This window comes from Neodiprion virginianus, chromosome 2 (assembly GCF_021901495.1).
Source record: "Neodiprion virginianus isolate iyNeoVirg1 chromosome 2, iyNeoVirg1.1, whole genome shotgun sequence".
Taxonomy (NCBI): domain Eukaryota; kingdom Metazoa; phylum Arthropoda; class Insecta; order Hymenoptera; family Diprionidae; genus Neodiprion; species Neodiprion virginianus.
In genome coordinates this window covers 8,753,871-8,771,085 of record NC_060878.1, presented here as the reverse complement: position 1 = coordinate 8,771,085, position 17,215 = coordinate 8,753,871, and the positions used below count along the sequence as shown (strand labels likewise).

Genomic DNA, 17,215 nt, shown 5'->3' with positions numbered 1-17,215 from the left:
ATTATCCGACTTACAAACAATTTCCATCCTCCCGCAATTACAAGAAACACACGGTAAACGTTTCATGCTTCACGGCCCGTGACGAATCCGTCGATCATAAACTTGGGAATGTAAAATTCGATTCCGAGGTTTTTATTTTCCCAGCGACTACATTCTAATGCGATGAGCCTGTACAGCGTAAACCAATAATGACGATATATTCGCGTCTGCGGCTAACCGCGTCCACTCTCGCTAAATCCGATACCCTCAACTTTTCCTTCCTTTCTGGACCTTCTCCTGCTGTTGCACTTCACCGATCAGTTGGTAGCCCGATATCGAATTTTGTTTGCTAAAAATGATGTGCGCAGTTCGTGTATAAGTGAGAAAACGAAAAAAAAATCAGGGTACATTATGCGCATGTGTAATTCATTTTTCATCCATCACATTCGTAGGTACAATATTATCGTTGAGCTGATTAGTGCTCAAATCTCATTCCATAAATTCATACCAAAGATACAATTATTCTCAATTTATAAGTCCAACAAAAAAATTAGGTGAAAATTATGCTGCCCACTAAATGAGCCTGAAAACATTCTGGAATAAGACATTGATCATCTCAAACATTCTAATTATAAAACATTTTCTCAAATTGTTTCGCAATTAACGTCACAGGAACTTTATGAAACGTTTTTTTTTTTTTTATCTGTTTCATCATTTCTATCTTTCTATTTAGAATGTGAGCCCCATTCATTCTCAATTTCGTCGAGTAGGGATAAAAAAAAAAATAGAATTGTCGATTTACAGAATGACCAGAATGTCGAATTTTCATAAACGTGAACATTTAATTCGTAGAGTTATTAAGATGTAGAAAATATAAGCGACGGGAAAATCTTATTCATAAAATTTAAAAATGTGGAAAGTCCAAGTACAGAAAATTGTAAATATGGAAAGTCGAAGAGTACAGTATGTCAAAATATGAAGAGGTCCGAACGTGGAACGTCAAAATGAGAATCTATTTTGTCTAAAATCTAATTCCAACGATTCTACAGTTCGGCACTCTGATCTTTCTATTCTTTTTACTTCTTCATATTTCTGTTTCAGCATTTTTAAATTCTATAAATTAAGCTTTAGTTTTTTTAAAAATTCGATATTATAACCCTTAAATTTTTTTATCCAAATTTTGACCCCCATCCATTTCGGGAAAAGTACAAATATCCAAACCCAAAATACCCTAAAACCTGAAGGCCACGGCACTCCTGTGCGCGGGTATCTCGGTGTCGAAAATCTCTTTGGTGGGTAAAATTTGTAGCCCTGAACCCCGAGGACATCGGCCTGGGACCGGCGGTATAAACCGCAGACGAATTCGGAGTCGCGTACCGAACAAAACCGCAACTCACCTACCGGATTACCTACATTCTACGCATCTCGGTCCCGTCTCTCTGCGGTTTACGCGTTACGCACCAAGCAGCGCGGCTTGTCTTAATTTCGCGAGCTTTGTACGCGGCCGGAATATCATCGCGACATTTCTAAACGCGCGGATTTCTTACAGAGGATCCGAAAATTTTCGAATCGATTTCTGAACTCGATCGGTTCTCGGACCGACTTGTACAAGCGTCGCGACGCCGAACGACGCCCGTCAAACGAGACGCGGAAGACTGCAGCTGCTACTCTGCGACCGGTAACCTATACCGAAGAAAATCACCTGTCTTCCTTCCTTCCTTCCACCGATAATATCGTTACCAATAGCTGCTCGTACTCGCACGACACTTAATGCGATTCCATCTTTTCCCACCTTTATCGTATCCGCGTGACAGGATATCAATTTTCCCGTATTGTCGTTCGGTGGCTTTGAAAGAGATGCGATTGGGATCGAGAAAGAGAGAGATAGGAAATGGACAGATATTTCGCAGAACTCCAGCCTCTTTAAACATTAAAATACCGAATTAATTATAGTACGATATACTTGAGCAAAACTGTGCAAAATTAGCGAAATTTATTAGGGTATGATTACTGGATTTGGCGTAAGAAAATGGAAAGCCGATAGGATTGGCAGACGCAATTTCCTGTTCTAATTGAGTTTCTGTGTAATTTTCTACCCACATACCCACCTTACGGGATATTATTATATATCCGGAGGAAATGCAAAGTTTCGCACGGTCTGTGCTGCTGCGAAATTTGTTGTATAATTAGGGATTAATGATACTCGCCGTTATTGTCTCTGCATGTGTGCGGCAATACGTGTAATACATTTATTGCAGGTATGCAACGCGGTCTCCTTGCAGTATATCGTGATCTTAATATCCCCGAGGCACAAGACTTGGAATTGCCAGGAATTAGAGACGAAAGTAGTACGAGAAATGTTTCTGTACATTCGTTCCTTGTTGCGTATCGTGTATAGGCTGAAAATTCTCACTCCGGCATTATACGTTCACTTTCCATTCACCTACGTCACGTACACCCGCATATCACATCCGGATATATATCGGAGTGGGTGAAATGAACTATCGGTATCTTTGAATGGTTGATACGTTCAGAACGCGATTTGAATTCCAATTTCGCTTTGTTTTTTTGTTTTTTTTTTCGAAACAATTACTAGTGTCAAAGATGTTTTCGATACGCAAATATTTTCAAATACTTCGTGTGGCAAAACTATTAAACCTAGCCGTCTAGTTTTGCGAACTTTTTTGTAGAGCTCATCGAAACCTTGTAAACTCTTCAACGTGACGTTCCTTCATCTGTAAGAGTTCAGTCAGGGTTTGCATGAGTGTGTGATCCCCTTTCGAATTGAGTTACAAAAAAACCGTTGATCTGATTGTAACGAAGTAGAGCCTAAAACCTGATATCGTAGCTGTCCACAGAAAGAAAAATAATCAAAATCGGTTCATTAATTCTGGAGTTATAATCGAAAATACATACGGACAGACAGACAGAAGACGTTGGGTTTTATATCGAGAGTTCTTCTTGAAAGAACATGATCGTAGCGCGCGCGATTCAACGTGCTTAATTTTCATTGGATGACATCCGTGTTTGCAGCTTGACGCAAAGCTTCGATGCCGAGAAAAAATTCCCTAGAATCGACCGATTGACTGGTGATAGTTAACCATAACCTTTCACCTATCAAGTTGGCTACGCTTATAAACTAAACGAGTTGCAATAGTCAAGCAGATCCTTTCCAAAAGAACTCTCGGTACATATAGAGAAAATGAGGATGAGCATGAAGTTGAAGAGATTTCCTCTAACAGTATACTAATATTTTACCCCATGGTGTTTTTTTTATTCAGATCGTAATAAACTTTTAATCAATCAGTCAATGAAAAATATGTGGTATCTTTTAAGCTTTAGGCTCCTCGTCCGTCTGGCCGAAATAAAATCCCACATGCGTTCATATTAAAATGAATAATATTTATTGATGAATAAAAGGCTTTTACATTTCTTCACATTACGCGTCTCGTTACGAACCGACGCCGGTTGGCGTCGGCCATGGAAGGTTGGTTATTCAGAGAGTGCGTTTCGTACACATATGTGTCTAACTTGTCCGTCGGACCTTGGTCTAACTATTTTGAATTCAGATTACACCGAGCGTGATGTCAATTGTAATCTGAACCGCCACGGTGTGAATTTACACCAAGTTCTGACGATGTTTTCCTTTTCAGGGATACACGCCACTGCACATAGCGATGCAGTTCGACCACGAGAACATCTTTAATCTTCTGGTCCAAGTGTACGGTGAGTATATCGTCGCTATCGTTTGAAACGTTGGGTTCGGTGGTTATTGTTCGATGGTTGTCGCCGTCGTGTAAACGGTGAAAATCCCAACGGTCTGTGTTGAAGTGACTCAAGTCACCGCTGCGAGCTGCTGCACTGATTCGGGTTGAAAATCACTCGGACAAAGGGCGAGCTGCTGCAGTGATTGACAGGTCGGCTTGGCCCCAGCGCAAACAGAGTGAACCCCTCTTCGCCCTGCCGGCTTGGCTCAAAGCTTCGCCGACTGTTTGCTACAGATTACGCGTCCTCTTCTTATCGCCGGCCAATATCCGAGTCCACCTATTCGATACCCATTAGACCCGACTTTGATTGTCGGCCTTTGGGCCTCGCCTCCGCCACCAAACTTCCCACCTCTGCACCTCTCTCGTCTACCCTGTTTGCCTTTCGTCGACGGATAATCAATTTGACGAGGCACTCCTAGCGCCGCGCTACAACGTCGATGTCCCGTAACCTGATAAAATCCTCACTGCCTTCAGGCCGCGTTTGTCAGCAAATATTGTTTGCTCGTCGTTTCTCTTGAGAACTCTAACCCACAGATTACTCTTGTAAAAGGACTTTTTCTTACGGCTCTTGAAACGTTTTTCTCACTGTTCACTTCCGTTTTCCGATCCGACAAGATATTGATATACTTCGTTATGCTGGCTGTCCTAGTTTCTAATACGATATCAGGATATAATGCATTCTACAAAACGAAACGGTTTGAAACGGGCATTAGAATGCTTTGAAACATGACATGTTTTCCAATTCAATGTACACACAGAGGTTGAAAACCGCTCGTGCGTTTCAGTGAGTAGAATTCTGGCACTTACATTATGCTCTGTATCAATATTATTTCCAAAATTAGTGCAGTCTTATACATTTCTTGTGTATTAGATATAGATATTATTATAGAAATCACCATTTACTAAAATGTCTCATCATTCGGCGCACAGCCAGTATTATAGTTTGACGAAAATGGAGAATATAAATCGATTGCCCGTTTCTCCGAGGAAAAGTGATAAATTAATTACATCAATGATCATTTGGCAGGAGGCCACGAATATACTAAAACCTGCCGCTCCAACGGCCAGCGTTAGACTCAAAAATAGATTGTAACATCCTCAATGGATCGTGGCAGCTGCAGAACCTGTCTTATGCCGATCCTAAATGGCCCGCGATTAATATCAAAGAGTGCCGCCTAGCGCAGCACCAGATACTCTTTCATATTCATCGGTCTTTGCAAAATTTATCCTAACGCGAAAACTTATCCGCGTTAAGATTACGCCCAGCAATTCTTTTCTCGGAGGACTTAACGAGGTGATCGGTATAATAAAATCTCTGGATCATAGATCTGCGCAAATTTCTACGGTCGTTTTCTTTGTTTAAACTGACAGACGTCTGGTTTCATCTAATGGGCCTCTCTTCACTATAACTCATCATCAGCCAATCACCGAAGAAGCTTTATTGCGCATGCGTAGAAGACAGATAAAGAGCACTAAGCGATCTTCCCTCTCTATTTCTTTTCGCATCTTATTTCACGTCTCACCCACTCTATCTACATCTCTCGTATGCGTTCGTCCATTGGAAAATGTTCTCATGACGTCAGAGCCTGGTTGCCGGCGCCATCTTATCACCACGTAACCTAAGTTTTTGATTTTAATGAAGGCAAATCGTAATGTTCGGGATATCAAATTACTCATGTCTCATAAATTAATGAAACGTGATCGATAATATACCTGTTCTACGATCCACACGTGAAAAAATACGGTCAACCGTCAGCTGTCAGCCTGGTTGCATTAGTTTAATTTTTTTTTCCACCAGAGGGCGCATTCGCAAGTGGCAATCTCGATATGAACGACGAGAATACAATCCGAATAGCGGGATAAATTCATTTCCATTTTTCCTCAGGGGCGAATCAGGACGTTCGTGACTACAGCGGTAAAAAGGCGAGACAGTATCTGGCGTCGCAGGAGGCGGCGGTGAGCCAGGACACCTTCCGCAGTGAGTACCTATTCTGGGGGAAGGATGAGGAGGGCGGCAATCTGCTGCGCGCAGCCTCGATGCGTGCGCCGGCAACGGCCTCCCTCCTCCCCTCCCGTGCCGACATGATGAAGCGCGCTACCTTACCGGCGAAAATGAAGAACCGCCAAAATCGGCGACCGACCCTCTTGTCGGGTCCGAGTTTTCTCCGCAAGAACTTCAGCCCGACCGCTTCCTCGCGTAAAGATAAGAAAAAAGCGCAGGTCGCGGGCATCTGAATTACCGCGGGCGAGTCTCATGCGCCGAAAGCGAGAAAACTCAACAACTCCCTCCCTCCCCCCTCCTACGGTCACTAACACACGGCAATCGCCGCTCACCGTATTTCCGCATGCATCGGCACCGAGCCCGTCACCCTGCACCAGTAAATTACACCACCTTGGCACTATACATATATCAAGCACTAACAACCGGCGCCCCATGCCCGCATGCACCTATCACCGCTCACCGGCTTTCTTCACCGAATTTCCGTTGCACTGGCGAGATCTTGGTTAATATTTTTCTCTTTTATACTACCTCTGTGCTTATACACCTACCTGTATTATTATTATTATAGGTATAACGTTATTTTTATACGATTATATTCTCTGCACGGCGCAATCGATGTTTTCGATCAGTATTACATACCTGAATATATATTATACGTGTATACGTGGTGTTCTGGATGGGATGCGGGCGCGTGTAATAACAATTTTCGAATTATTATACGCCTACTTTCATATTATACAATATTTTAATTAGTAATTAACTGGGTATTTATGGGATCCGGAACGCCAGGTGTTGGCGAAAGGCAGCCATATCTGTATATAATGCCTTCAACGCTGTCTAGTTCTGTAACAAATCTAAAATATCTACGTACCTATATTATAATATAATAAGTTTACATGATTAATTTGATATTTGTTAAAGGTTGAGGGTATTTGGTGAGTATCTTGGGTTTCTGGAATAGTAATCTTCTGTTGTAGGGATTACTGCTGCGGCCACGCTCAGGCAAGTTGACTATGAGAAGCGCATCTCTGCTATAGTAGTAAAACGCTTGAGTCGCACCCGGTTAAAGTAGCTCCCGTACCTGAAGTAACGTATATATACAGAAATACTTATACTTTTATTCACCTCCTACAACTCGTCGGTCATTATTTTCCATGTCAATTTTTCATTCGTTGTTTCCTTGTTGGCATGATTTTTTTATTTATTTATTCATATTCGATAATGCACTGCTCTATGCGCTCTTCTTGTACACTGAGAGAAACCTTCAGTTCCGGTTACCGCTCAGTCCTTAACTATTTTCATTTTCTTTTACCACAATCGAAAAATATAGTTCTGGGTACAAAATGAAAATTAGTTTTCTAGCTGTTACCGGAAATTTTAGTATCCGTTACTATTCTTTCTCATTACGATCACTGTTGCTATATTTTCTTGTAACTGTTGCGAAAATTTAATGCTTGTGCAACAATAAATTGACGATAAAACCTTATTTAACTAAAAAAGTAGAGTAAATCTCACAAACTGATTTTGCGTTGCAATTACCAAAAAAGGATCGACGATAGCGCAAAATGATTAGGCGTACCTCGTTTTTTGTAATCCCAACGATATTCAAACAGTTTTTTTTAACGATAATTGTTTTACTGAATTTTTCTAGTTACTATACAAATGAAATTTTTCTCAGTGTATGTAATACTGCAGTATATTGAATCAGTATAAAAAAAAAACCCAAGAGATTTCTAAAAGAATTTACAAGTCTTGTTGTCTAAAAGTATACACGCTCAAAAAGTGAACAAATAAACATTAAATCACTTATTACTCTTGACTTAAGCTATAAAAAGTCACGGTCAAGAATTGAAAATAATGTTATTACAACTTGTTTTAGCCAGTTGATATTTAAACCGCAATAGAGCTGCTGATTTATCGACTATCATACTTATTTACATTTCTTCCTTTTCTTTGTATAATGCTACCAGTAGTATTAATACTACGGACTACAGTGTACATAATTAATAACATTACGCAACGGTGTGAGTAGTTGCGATTTCCGTTTTTTTTTCCGTTCTTATTACTCGTGTCAAATCTGCAATTAGATGCAGAAATGTACGTTATGAATGTTTCGTTTTAACGCTTCGTTTGATATAGTTGATATCAGTGTTGTGTAATACGATTGACGAGCACTGGAGTGGCAGTAGTATGTAACCCACGCACTAATATATGCATATATCACTTAGGTGATCCTAATATCCTTTGAAACGCTGTAAACACTGCGTATATTATTTAATAAAGCATGATTATCAGTTACTTATACACTTTATCCCCGTATCACATTCATACGGCAGAGTAATGCATGAGCATATCTTTTTTATAACTCAACCTCACACATCCCCTGTAACAACTCCTCAAATAAATCTAGGGATTCTTACGTGATCGAAAAGAGTCCTTCTCGCAAAGGAAATTACGATTACTTTCGGCTCTAATCTGTAGAAATAACGCAGAAAAAAAAGTTACGGTTGTCTCTCGTTATAAAGCCAGTTGCGAGACTGTAGAAGACGGAGTTCTGGAAAATAAAAATTCAATATTTTCATCGAGAATCGAGGTACTTGAATGGAGAAAGTTCTCGAGCCTGAAGTAAAATATGCTGCTTTATAACGAGAGGCGACTGTGAGGCATAAAATTCAAGTGTAAATATCAGGATTTAAATAATGCACGGCGATAATCGCAGGCTGTTTAATTTCCTTCGCTCAATTATTGGAAAATTAGAAAAAGGAAGCAAAAATTTTACGATTCTATAATTTCCAAATGCAATCCAGTATCAATACAGCTTTGCTCTTTATTCTCAGCTTTCATGGTATTCGTCTACCATATAATTTTATTGATCCTCTAACAGGCATGTCACCTATGACGTAAATCTCCGCATCTATATTGCCAAATATTACATGTTTAATACAGGATGTAATCTATACACGAAAGATTATACCTGTGTAATACCACGTATCTAGTACCGTGATTACGCGATATCGGCTGTGCTAAATTAGCTTTCTTAACTCTTCATTTTCGTGTAAGAGTGTTAACGCATTAACTGCGAGCGTGATACTAATTGCTTATAATTTACAGATCGATACTAAATGGCTTGATAAAAAATTTTATCTTGGTAATTGATCAAATGTTAATAACATGTTTGCTTTCTTTTACGATCGATCGAACATTTATTATTGTATATAACGATTATTGCTGACTTAATCGTTAATACATATCATTCCCATCAAATGGTTGTATATGTATTGTGTATAGAGAGAGGTTCGTTGAATGTTACTCGTGGACTACGTTCATCGTCACGAACTTTGTACATAACTATGGCCTGAGCTTAGTTCTCGTGTCGCAGCCTTTTGTATACCTAACGATTTTCCTCGAATCACTATGTTAATAGGTGAAAATAATTTTTTATTCTATTTCAGAAATAAAAGCAAGGAAAAAACATGCAGGTAAGAATCAACCCAATCAGGGTAATCGGAAAAAGACAAAGGATTAAAGGTTTTTTCCGTGAATTCCATAAATTCTCCGTACGGTTTTATTAGTCCAATTTTCGTAAACTTACCGTACCGTAAAACTTGCCATAAACTTTTTCTGTCATTTCAAATGCTTCGACGCTGTACGTCACTCTGAAATTCATTTGCTTGCTCTATTCTTGCTTTTTGTTGCGCTCATTCACATTATACATACCAATGAGGAAAGATGAACGAATAACTTATACCATTGCGGCTGTTAAACATTCTTTTTACGTGATCGAACGCAGAGAAAGATATTGGTTTCCTACGAATTGGCTCATTGAACGTCCGCGTGAAACGGACGACGGAAGCCTTCAGCCAATTCCTGGGTGTGGCGACTAGCAACGCCAGCGCTACCAACGAAAAGATTCACAAAAGTTGGGGATCCGCCGATAATATACAGGTAACGACGCGGACGACAAGTTGGGTCTGAAAAAAAATCGTAATCGATTGTCATTCAGACAATCTTTTTTAGTCTGTTACAGTATTTTCCAGTCCATAGTAACCAAAACATAAAATTCAAGCAGCCTTATATTTGCATAATTTGCCAAAAGTTATCAGCTGATCAAATTTTCGGCGCCATATTGGTTCGCCGCGTACATATTTGGGCTTTTCATAATTCTTTCAAACTCAATTTCGTTGCTTCTTTTACCTTGCGCGGTCGAATCTGACTGTGAAAAGAAAATATTACTAACAATATCTAGTCATTCTCATTTATGTTTAGACGGAACACAAAGTTATGCCGCCACCAAAATACGCACCGATTAAGAAGCGTCGAAGCAGACGAGCTCAGGATTTCAATTCGCATCAAAGAAATAACAATCCTCATCCCCAGGGACACGGCCAAGTTACCGATCCTCCGCAACGCGGATTGACACAACAGCCACCTCCAGTTACCAATGTTGAAGTAACTTCGCCCCCGCCTCAAAACGATTCAGATTCCGACAACGCTTGCGGGTTCGATTCCGCGTGGCGTGGTTCCGCGCTGATGTAAAATTTTTCGCTTTTGTCGCATTGTCTGCTTTCTTTGACCATAGTTCTTTGTTTTTGTCTTGCATCAGTTTTTTTTTTTATAATATATGTATTGGTTATTTCTTATAATTGGTATTGGGAAAAGGTGTTGAATCATCACATGATTTTCAATCTTGAATTATTATTGTTAATGTAAATACGTATAATATCGATTATCACAACTGCATGGTTCGGAGACGCCATATTCATATTCTGCGTACATATAATGATTAATTTATTGAATTATATATTTGTAAATTTATATTTTTGTGAATGTTTTCGTCGGATTACTAATCATGCACTACGGTATAACCGAGCTTGTAATGTTCATTCTATTTTTATCAATTTGTAATGTAAAGAAATATAATGTTATCAATTAATTTCGCAAACCTCGATCAATCCTTATATTATTTTCATGATAAAAAAACCTGCTGTTTTGGCCTTACATAAGAGTAAATAGGAAAAGAAAAATAATGACAGTGGGACTTTGTTCAAAAAATTATCCCAAATGGATTTTTGATGAGAAACAGAACTTGCTCAATAATTATACGCTACTACAGGGAACCTAACCCTAATTAACATAATCCAACTATGGCAACATTAGAATTTCTAAGCCTATATCCTAGTCGTTAAATTCAAATAAAGGTGGCGTCAATACCCGATACAGTTGGTGTCGCTATCTTGGCGGCAAATTAAAACATTCGAAAGGTTTTTTAGTCTCTGGTATTATCATTCGTTTTCCCATACTTTCATGACTCTTACCGATTGTTGGTAACTGCTCTTATTGACTAGTCCAAGTTTCTCTGTACCGACGGATGGCTAGTCCTGAAACTAATCCGGTCTTTGGCCTTCCGTTCAGCCTCGTATTCTTCGTGACTCGAAACGTCATCGGGTATCACGTGGCTACTCATTTAATTTCCAGCACTGTGATGACAATGTTGACGTTTCTGAAAGCAGGAACAGCCTGCCGCAAGTGATTGAACATTTCAATAGAAAAACATGAACACAAATAACGTATCGGGGGGAAGCTCCATCTTGATACAACGTGTTGATAAGCTTCTCGAGTCTCGACTTGAAAATGACAAGGTAGACAGAATTTTTCTAACCTAACCACGCAGTTGAAAAATTCTTCCCATCCAATTTCTCTATGCGATATTATTTATCCATTTGTCTTGAATATTTACAGGATACTTTAGAAGCTCTCAAAGAATTGTCAACTTTTTTTACTGACAATACACTGAACGCGCGAAGAAATTTGCGGAGCAAAATAGAGCGGAGGAGCTTGCACATTAACGAAGACTTTTTATCGGCATTTAGAGAAGTAAAATCCGCCTTGGACGGGATATACGACGATGTCGTAGCCATGAACTCCTCTGTCCAAACTATGACCAATCAGTTGCAAACCACCAAAACACAGACACTCCAACTGATCGATCAAACTACGAAGTTACAAAATGAAAGGTCTGCTCAACTTTCACCGTTGAACGTAATGATTCGCTTTAATTGTATTAAAAACATTTTACTTTACGATTAATGTGATTTCAGCAAAAAATTGTCAATGCAGCAAGATGTCGCTAATACATTTATCAAGAACTTCCAACTGACTTCGTCTGAACTCGCTATACTGCATGGCCCCTCCCGAGAAGCGCCCATTACCAACGAGTTCTTTGCTGTTGCTGATCGTGTACAGGTGAGGCAAAAATTACTTTGCTTTTAATACAGTCTTACCTATGACTATAGTATCAGAAAACTATGTTTTCTTCAAATGATCAGCCACAATGTGTCTTTATTTTTTATTAAAATGAACAATTTTTATAGTGCCTCATTTGACACAGAAAATTTCATAAAAGTCTGTTTCTTTAAGGAGATACATAGCAACTGCCGAATCTTGATGCAATCTGGCTACCAAACGTTGGCGCTAGACGTTATGCAGAGAATGACACTGCTTCAAGAAGCGGCATTGGAAAGGCTATATCGCTGGACACAAAGCCAGTGTAGACACATTGAGAATGAGCTGCTTGCTCCCCTATTAATCAAAGCAATGAGCAAGCTGGAGGATCGGCCTGTTCTCTACAAGTAAGATATTAATCAATAATATAGATAGTTCAGTCAAGCGAACATCCAGTCCGAATGTTAACTAGTAAAAACCAATTTCAGATACGTATTAGACGAGTATTGTACTGCCAGGAGATCCATTTTGGTTGGATCATTCATTGATGCGCTAACACTTGGCCACGCATTTGGCGGTAGTTCCAATCCGATAGAAATGCACGCTCATGACCCAAAGCGGTACGTTGGAGACATGCTTGCCTGGCTACACCAGGCCATTCCGGTAGAGAAAGAAAATATATTAACGCTAGTAAAAGCACGCGATAAAACAGGTTAGTACTCCACACCACAAGATTTTATTTACCAATGAAAATACAAATTGGAAACATGACAAGCTGCTAATGGTAATCCAACCATATTCAAATCTTTCAGATGTATCGGATCAGATTAAAACAGCTCTCGGTAATATAACAGAGGGGTTGTGCCACCCGTTGAAATCCAGGGTTGAACATATCCTTGCGGTGGAAGCTCCTGCAACAGTTTTCTATTCTGTAACAACATTGATCAGATTTTATCAGGCGATAATAACGCAAGTCGTGCCTGACAGCATGTTGACAACTACCCTCAACGATCTCTTGGAGCAAAGCGAACGTAGTTTCGTTACTCGACTTCAGAGAGAAACTCGAGCTGCTTTGGGAGATCGCGCTGAGCCACCAGGCACCGATCTGGTTCCAGCACCATCGGTTTCCAGGCTGCTCTCTCTCCTCAACGAAGTTCTCTCGGTTGCCAGTATAGCTGAAGAGAGAGAGAAAGACATGCTTCAAGTTAGTATTGGCTTCAACAGCAGGAATATGAGACCTGATTTTTACCCAACTAATATCGTTACGATTTCTTTGTGATAGATTGTATCCTGCGTGATCGATCCGTTATTGCAAGAAGTTAATGAAACTGCATCGAGATTACCAACCGTGGATATGGCTGTGTATCTTCTGAACTGTATGCATCAAATACAATCTACTTTGGCCTTGTACGAGTACATGGATCAGAGACTGGAAAGACTACAGGTAAGAAATGATGCCTTGTCAATTTTTCTGCATACTATAAAGCGTAATTCACAACATCGTTAACGTTGATAATCCCCAGGCGCAAGCAGATGCGCAGCTGGATACTCTGACGTCTGAACAAGCTAGTTCTTTGGTTGCAAATTTAAATCTTGGCCCAATATACACGATCCTGCAAGGGCGAGAACAAGGCCCACTCTCATTGATCCCTGGGATGGATCCACTGAGTGTAAAAGAATTCACGGTACACGTAATTCCCTGATGATCATACGATGATAAAATTCAATTTCTGATTTCTGAATTATTATTTCTAACTTTTCTTTTCACAGAACAAACTGGAAGCGTTTCTGGTGATGCCGGACATTCTTTTGCTACCCCAAATCAGCTTGTTACAGAGCAATACGCATCGAACAGTTACGCAGAGACGATCGTTTGAAGTTATTGGTGCAATATACAAACAGCTTTATGACGGTTGTCATGATCCTAAAAATAACTATCAAAATCCAAATAGCTTATTCACAAGAACACCGGAGGAACTGTTGAAAGCGCTAGTCTCTTAACGTTGCTCAATACAGGGTTTTAAAAAAATTTGCTAAACAACGTACGTATTTGCCTCAAAACAGGACATTTTATAACTGCGATCATAACGAACTGCCTGAGAAACTGTCCGTGGCCTTAAGACGCAATTTTGATTAAGATTTTTGCTTCGAGTCGGTAATTTATTTCTCCAAGTACCAGTTAGGTACTTGTCGCAGATGTATTTTTTTAAGTGGCCTGCTAATTCAATCCAAAAAACCAACCCTAAAACCGCTAAACTGTTGGATGGAGGTCTCATTGTGAAAAACTTGTTTTGAGACACAATGGTCCTTCAAAAGAATCCTGTTTTGAAATGTATGCGTAGGATTTGCTTGAAGTCAAAGATGTCTTGGACGTACAATCTGGTCGAAAACCTGTGGGTACAGAAAATTGTTAGTCAAGAGAACAGTGAGATTAGTTTAAACAGTGGAACGGAAGGTAATCGATTGAACATTGATTAATTCAACGAAATAAAACTACAATCCGCAAATTTAAATAGCAGAAGCTCAGTTATCGTCAACTTTGGAGAAATTACATTATTATATTATTTTTAACATAAGCTAGTAGCTCGATATTATTTGTTCCCACACTTTTATAACCAGACAGGTATGTAAGTCCAGTCCTATTGATCGAACCGTGTAAATCGTTACCCAATCCAGAATACATGGAAATGTAATTTCACAGTATGCCTATACGTGTGGAAAATTCATGGATTGTCCATCCTTATACACTGTAAAATACAAATTATTAAACTTGAAAAACAAAAACACAAGAAATTTCCCTATTGCGGTCCGTAACGATATATACCTGGTCCCAGATTAATAAAATAAATTGCAATAACGAGAATTAAAAATTTCGAAATAAAATTACTCGGTGCTGAAAACTTTGAAGTTTGAGAAAAAAATAATAAAGAATGTAAGATAACTATTTGTATTTACTAAAATAAAGGTAAGAAGTATCCTCGTTACGCGTAACAAAACTAATACTTGAATGAACGAACGGTGCTCGACATCGCAAAGTGGCAGAAATGGTAAACAGAAGAGAATTAGCAGGTTACATGTTACACATGTAAATAAGTGGAAGAGGTTGCATTACACGCGGTAGATAAGTAAAACGTGAAAATAAATTCAAACTGTAGTGTCGGATATGTTGGCGCGGGGAAGTGGCCAATGGTGTAGTCGCGGTAGGGATGGAAGTGCGCCTCGTGATGATGCGCGCTTAGATTGGCTCGCCGATCAGTCGAGGGTTCGGTGCGGAGGAATGCGGTTGCGTCGGCATTTTGTCCGCACGTTGTTCATCCCGTTTAACAATAGTCGTTCGACGATTAAGCAATAACATAGTTCTCAGCGAGATAATCGAGGTGCGCACGGGGTCGAGTCGAGGGTTCGGTTCTCCGTTACGGCCGAGTGCGAAAACGGTGCGCCCTCCTAAATATGGATTTTGGTGTTTTTTGTGCACAAAAGGCGGATAGAAAGTGAGTGAATATTGTGCCAAGATGGCCGACTCGAGCTATTATCAGGTGAGTACCAGCTCCTCGGCAATCGTGGACGCCTGCCTTACTGGCAAGCCGCCATAAACATCGCCCTCGCCTTATTTCACCGCCGATTTATACCTTCGCCCTCCGTTTCGGGATTTAAGATTTTCCTCCTTGCTCATTTTCTCTCGAATTCTTACGTCTAGGAGCCTATCACTTCGTTCACTGTGAAGTCTGCGTTTAATCGTTTTAAATCGACGGACGCCAGTTTCACCATGTGTTTCCGATATGCCGCAATAATTAAGCACACGTAACTCGATTCTTACTACTTGACTCATTCAACCGCGATTATTTCCCTTCTCCGTTGCTCCAGGCCCCTCTATGGCTGTAATCTAATCGACGAACGCCTACCGACTAATTCCGAATAAGCCGCAATAAACCAGATCTCGAATTATCGTCAACGGTTTGAGGCAGGTGTTTACTGTCTATACATGCGCATACACAACCAGGCTTGCGCTGGGTTGAATAATCCTCGGACCGGTGTCTGCCTAACCTCAAAAATTCCCCAGCGATTTAATGCCGCTCCGAAAAATATGAGAAGACTGGATAAAGAGCAGAACGATGAGTATCGATACAGCTGCGGTAAACATTCGGATTCTGCTTCGTTGAACAATTTTTCATCTACCGTTTGTCCAAATCATTATTGTTTCAAACGTTTCTATGTCCGCCATTTTTACCTATAACGTACTGTAACCGGAAGTCCCGTACGAGAAAGTGTGTGAAAGCCTTCGTTTCGGGTCAAAATTCTCAACCGAATCAACTGGATTGGTTTCTTCAAAATTGAAAAAACTTGAAAACATGAACATATAAATTGATTATCAGTTTCTTTGTCCCGAAAATTGACCTCCCCCCCCCCCCCCCCCCCCGAAATTTCGGAGCGTCTCACCTGATGAGACTACGGAAATTGATGTTGTACAGACGCCCTGATTGAACCAGGCTGAAGTTAGTAACGTTAATGTAACGAAAGATTGAAACTAAAATTATTGTTTTGAAAATTTAGAACGACTTTAAAAGAATTTAATTTCCAAAATCTAAATACACTTTGCTTTTTAAAAACAGATTAGTCGGTTTGAGACGATCCTACAGTAGCAAAATAATGATTTTCCTAAAAATGAATCGTCAAGTCAACGTTACGAACTTCACTCTCTTCTAATTGATCATATTGAGGTTGGTAACGTATCGTAACTATTCATGCTGAGGAAAAACCGTTATTCTGCCATTTTGGAATTGTCTGAAGTTTAGTAAACTGTAATAAAACAGAACACACTCATATTTCGAAATCCTAGTTCCTTAAAAATCATTATAAAATTAAGAAAATAGTGATTTTTTCCCCAATGTTTCGTTACGATAACGTTACTAACTTCAACCTCGTTCTGATTGAAGAACCGAAGAGCTTTCTTTGACCGATCGTATGATGCGTGTAGTCGTTAAGACCTTGAATATCTCGAGGAAAATACCCTCCGTCGGTTATGTCTGCCCATGCAGGCACTCTCGAGTAGTTCGAGGAGGACTGGAGGCCTAACGGGTCCTTGGTGGTACAGAACAGAGGCATGGCAACAGCCGAAAGGTGCGTCTGGAGGAAAGAAAGGAAGGAAAGGGATTCTAAACTGCGAGGAGCGATCTCTCTGAGCGTCTCGTACCTACGATATACCGACACGCATGGACGTATAACGAACGTCTGTGTCGTACCGTGC

At 40.0% G+C, this 17,215-nt stretch overlaps 3 protein-coding genes and 1 long non-coding RNA gene across 9 annotated transcripts in view; 3 read left to right on the top strand and 1 right to left on the bottom strand.

The window, feature by feature from the left end:
• LOC124298792 (ankyrin repeat domain-containing protein SOWAHB) overlaps positions 1–10,681 on the top strand; it is a 147,915-nt gene extending 137,234 nt beyond the window's left edge. For 2 of the 4 annotated variants that reach the window (XM_046751289.1, XM_046751288.1), the window contains 5 exons: positions 3,633–3,705; positions 5,632–5,724; positions 9,201–9,227; positions 9,539–9,693; positions 10,015–10,681. In XM_046751289.1, coding sequence (XP_046607245.1) covers positions 3,633–3,705; positions 5,632–5,724; positions 9,201–9,227; positions 9,539–9,693; positions 10,015–10,284 — 618 coding nt within the window. In that variant the 3' untranslated portion in view covers positions 10,285–10,681. Of the gene's footprint in view, positions 1–3,632; positions 3,706–5,631; positions 5,725–6,725; positions 6,751–9,200; positions 9,228–9,538; positions 9,694–10,014 lie in introns of all 4 variants that reach the window. The other 2 variants (XR_006906883.1, XR_006906884.1) reach the window with 2 other exon arrangements.
• Positions 10,682–11,169: 488 nt separating this feature from the next.
• On the top strand, positions 11,170–14,748 carry LOC124298791 (conserved oligomeric Golgi complex subunit 6). Its single transcript, XM_046751287.1, has 9 exons — positions 11,170–11,387; positions 11,488–11,762; positions 11,847–11,991; positions 12,166–12,377; positions 12,459–12,682; positions 12,783–13,174; positions 13,253–13,414; positions 13,494–13,655; positions 13,741–14,748. Exons 1-9 carry the CDS (start codon positions 11,301–11,303, stop codon positions 13,969–13,971), a joined length of 1,890 nt encoding a protein of 629 aa, XP_046607243.1. The 5' UTR covers positions 11,170–11,300; the 3' UTR covers positions 13,972–14,748.
• On the bottom strand, positions 12,745–15,913 carry LOC124298795 (uncharacterized). Its single transcript, XR_006906885.1, has 3 exons — positions 15,788–15,913; positions 12,973–13,145; positions 12,745–12,881 (listed from the first exon to the last, which is right to left on the bottom strand). It is a non-coding gene; the product is annotated as an uncharacterized LOC124298795 (long non-coding RNA).
• Positions 15,216–17,215, top strand: part of LOC124298788 (serine/threonine-protein kinase N) — a 39,356-nt gene continuing 37,356 nt past the window's right edge. For all 3 annotated transcript variants that reach the window (XM_046751277.1, XM_046751276.1, XM_046751275.1), the window contains exon 1: positions 15,216–15,506. In XM_046751277.1, coding sequence (XP_046607233.1) covers positions 15,483–15,506 — 24 coding nt within the window. In that variant the 5' untranslated portion in view covers positions 15,216–15,482. The remainder of the gene's footprint in view (positions 15,507–17,215) is intronic.

What these genes read in the sequence shown, in the direction of transcription:
- LOC124298791 (XM_046751287.1), top strand. Translation starts at nt 11,301, where the DNA reads ATGAACACAAATAACGTATCGGGGGGAAGCTCCATCTTGATACAACGT. An exon ending in CTCGACTTGAAAATGACAAG is followed by an intron (nt 11,388 to 11,487) that starts GTAGACAGAATT and finishes GAATATTTACAG; the next exon opens with GATACTTTAGAAGCTCTCAA. An exon ending in GAGAGAAAGACATGCTTCAA is followed by an intron (nt 13,175 to 13,252) that starts GTTAGTATTGGC and finishes TCTTTGTGATAG; the next exon opens with ATTGTATCCTGCGTGATCGA.